The following is a 3,175-nucleotide window of genomic DNA, read 5'->3' on the forward strand; positions in this document are numbered from 1 at the left end:
CCTGACACTTGACATCTTATATCTTATTTTATTTGCCATGGACGAAATGAAGAAGAAACATTTAAGATAAATATAAATATGTGCTAAGAATATTAGTGGTTAGAAGATGTTACTGTAAAAGATAATTCTTTGTGGCCAATGAATTCTACACTAGAATAGTCGTCTTCTTAAAGTAATCAATCATGACATATGCTCTATTAAATTGAAACAATCTATGGCGTGTAATTCAAATGCAATTATTGCTATTCTTTTATCCATACAACACATTATCTTCCTAAATGAAAAAGGAAAGAAACCAATAGATAAGGCCTTCCATGTTCTAACCATTTTGGAGGGCGACGATGTTAAGTAGTGTGTGCGTAGGTTTCCTGCTTGGATGCGTTGTGACTTCAATCGAAGAGTTAGCAGATGGATCTTCTTCACATCCTCCACAGCCATGACAGCAGAAGACAAGCACTGATCACCTTCTCCATCGTCACCCTCTTCACCACCATCCTCTGCTTCGTATGTCTCAGGAAGAGAAGGTCGAACCTCCCGCCGGGTCCTCGAGGCCTTCCTGTCTTCGGCAGCCTCCCCTTCCTCGACCCCGATCTTCACCGCTGGTTCGCCGACCTCGGACGCGTCCATGGCCCCGTCATGCGCATCCGGCTCGGTGCCAAACCTTGCGTCGTCCTTAGCTCCGCTTCGGTCGCCCGTGAAGTGTTCCGCAACCACGACGTGACCTTCGCCAACCACGACGTCCCCGCTGCCGCACGCACCGCGTCCTACGGCGGCAGCGACCTCGCGTGGGCCGCCTACGGGCCACACTGGCGGGCGCTGCGCAAGGTGTGCGTGCGCGACCTGCTGAGCGCCCGCCGCGTCGACGCGGTCGGCCCGCTGCGGCGCCGCGAGGTGCGGAGGATGGTGGCGGAGGTGCACTCCAGGGCCGGCGCGGCGGTGGAGGTGCGGGAGGTGATGTTCGTGGCGTCGCTCAACCTTCTGATGAGCATGGTGTGGGGAGGCAGCCTGGAAGGGGAGGAGAGGGAGAGGGTGGGCCGGGAGTTCCGGCGGGTGTCGGACGCGTTCATGGAGCTCATGTCGAGGCCGAACGTGTCGGACTTCTTCCCCGCCCTGGAACGGTTCGACTTGCAAGGGGTGGAGAGGAGGATGAGAGAGCTCGTGAAGTGGCTCGACAGGGTGTTCGACCCTATCGTCGATAGCAAGTTGAGAGAGATGAAGGAGGGAGGAGGAGGAGCAGAAGGGTGCAAAGATTTCTTACAGGTGCTGTTGGAGCTGCTCGAGAAAGAAGACACCAAGGTGCCGCTTACTCTAGTGAACATCAAAGCCTTGATCATGGTCAGCTTCACTTCTCTCTAAGATCGATCTTTCTCTTCTTACAACTTTAGATGGACCGATATAACCATGACCAACTCGTCCTCGTTGCTGGTAGGACTTGCTCGGAGGTGGCACAGACACGACCTCAGCCACAGTCGAGTGGGCCATGGCCGAGTTGCTGCACAACCCTGCGCTAATGGCGAAGGCTCAACACGAGCTGGATGAAGTAGTAGGGAAGGAAGGACGGGTAGAAGAATCACACATACCCCATCTAAGTTACCTGCACGCGGTGGTCAAAGAGGCGCTGCGCCTCCACCCTCCTCTCCCTCTCCTGGTGCCTCACTCCCCCAGCCAAACCACCACAGTGGGCGGATTCACCATCCCCAGAGGCACTGCAGTGTTCGTCAACGTCTGGGCCATCCAAAGAGACCCCTCCAACTGGACCAACCCACTGGAGTTCATCCCTGAGAGGTTCCTGGGAGCAGACGGAGGAGCAGATTACGGTGGCAACAACTTCGGCTACATCCCTTTCGGATCAGGGAGGAGGATTTGTGTCGGCATCTCCCTTGCAGAGAAGATGCTGATGAACACACTGGCTTCACTCCTGCACTCATTTGACTGGCATTTGCCTCAGGAAGCCAAGAACGGTCTCGAGGAGAAGTTTGGGCTTGTGCTGAGGAAATCTGAGCCACTTGTGGCCATACCCAAACCAAGATTATCCAGCCAACATCTCTATACTTGATGTATTGTTCTTAGCAACAGTGTGTCGAAGCTTTGTATCACTTGTGTTGATCTACAAGTTAAAGAAAGCTGACTTAGTAAATGACCAGAAATGAATGAGATCGAGGTTATACAGTCATTCATGCCAGTGTTCCGTAAAGTTGTGAGGCTAATAATGGGTCACTGAATCTGAAGCCTTCCTGAAAAGTGAAATCAAATATCAAAAAGATTAAACTCTGGAAAACTTGCCATCTCACTCCTTTTGATCTCAATTGTTCATCTATTTTGAATAAAGAATAAAATAAATATCAATTATTGAGATGGATGGCAAAAAATGAAAAAAAAAAAATTAAAATTGAGATGAATAATTCTGAGATGGCCTCCAAATCTTTCTTATGATTTGTGTTTCGACTTTAGCCTGTCTGCAGCTAATACCATCACAGCCTCACAGAAGTTGGCTACCACAAAATTGATGACATGTTGAAACTAAGTTTATTATCACAGATGGATTCGCATTGTTATTATTATATTCACATCATGACATAGCAATAGAGCCGACGATAAGATCGATGTGACACGCAAATTTACAGCATTGGGAATATCTTTCTTCGCCGCCCCGCGTGACGTTAGAAGTTGGCTTCTAGCGACGATGTCAGTCGTGCTGCATGCAAATGGCCAATGTTTGGGATGGTCAAAGTTTCCGTGGATCACAAAGAGTATTGGCACCAATACTTCGACCTTTCAAATGGTCAACGCATGCAATATGTGATAGTATCTTATTAAAATTGTCCCTTGTGATTATTTTTGGATATGTTTTGTTTTGATTATTCATTTTCGAGGACAGCTGTTAAAGTTCTTCGATATGACTTTTTTATTCAGACAATTTAATATGCCTAAAAGGTTTTTTTGGTGAAGTCTCATTATCTCAGTTGATAATGACACAGATACACATCATTGTGTTCTGCGCAGGGCAAGAGGAGATTTGAAATCCATCGCTAACAAATAGTTTGTGGTTTTGTTCATTAAGTTCTTGTCATTATGCGGCTAACAAGTGGTTGATGTTCTTTGTTAGCATATTAAATTTAAACGTTAGGTGGAAATAGCTGTTCGATTAGTATTATTAAGTTTTAAAAGAACTCCA

At 47.6% G+C, this 3,175-nt stretch overlaps 1 protein-coding gene across 1 annotated transcript; it reads left to right on the top strand.

The window, feature by feature from the left end:
• Positions 1-293: 293 nt before the first annotated feature.
• Positions 294-2,173, top strand: LOC135623424 (3,9-dihydroxypterocarpan 6A-monooxygenase-like). The gene is made up of 2 exons (XM_065126381.1): positions 294-1,335; positions 1,430-2,173. The coding sequence occupies exons 1-2, from the start codon at positions 409-411 to the stop codon at positions 2,054-2,056; spliced, it is 1,554 nt and encodes a 517-aa protein (XP_064982453.1). The 5' UTR covers positions 294-408; the 3' UTR covers positions 2,057-2,173.
• Positions 2,174-3,175: the final 1,002 nt, after the last annotated feature.

This window comes from Musa acuminata, chromosome BXJ2-9 (assembly GCF_036884655.1).
Source record: "Musa acuminata AAA Group cultivar baxijiao chromosome BXJ2-9, Cavendish_Baxijiao_AAA, whole genome shotgun sequence".
Classification (NCBI taxonomy): domain Eukaryota; kingdom Viridiplantae; phylum Streptophyta; class Magnoliopsida; order Zingiberales; family Musaceae; genus Musa; species Musa acuminata.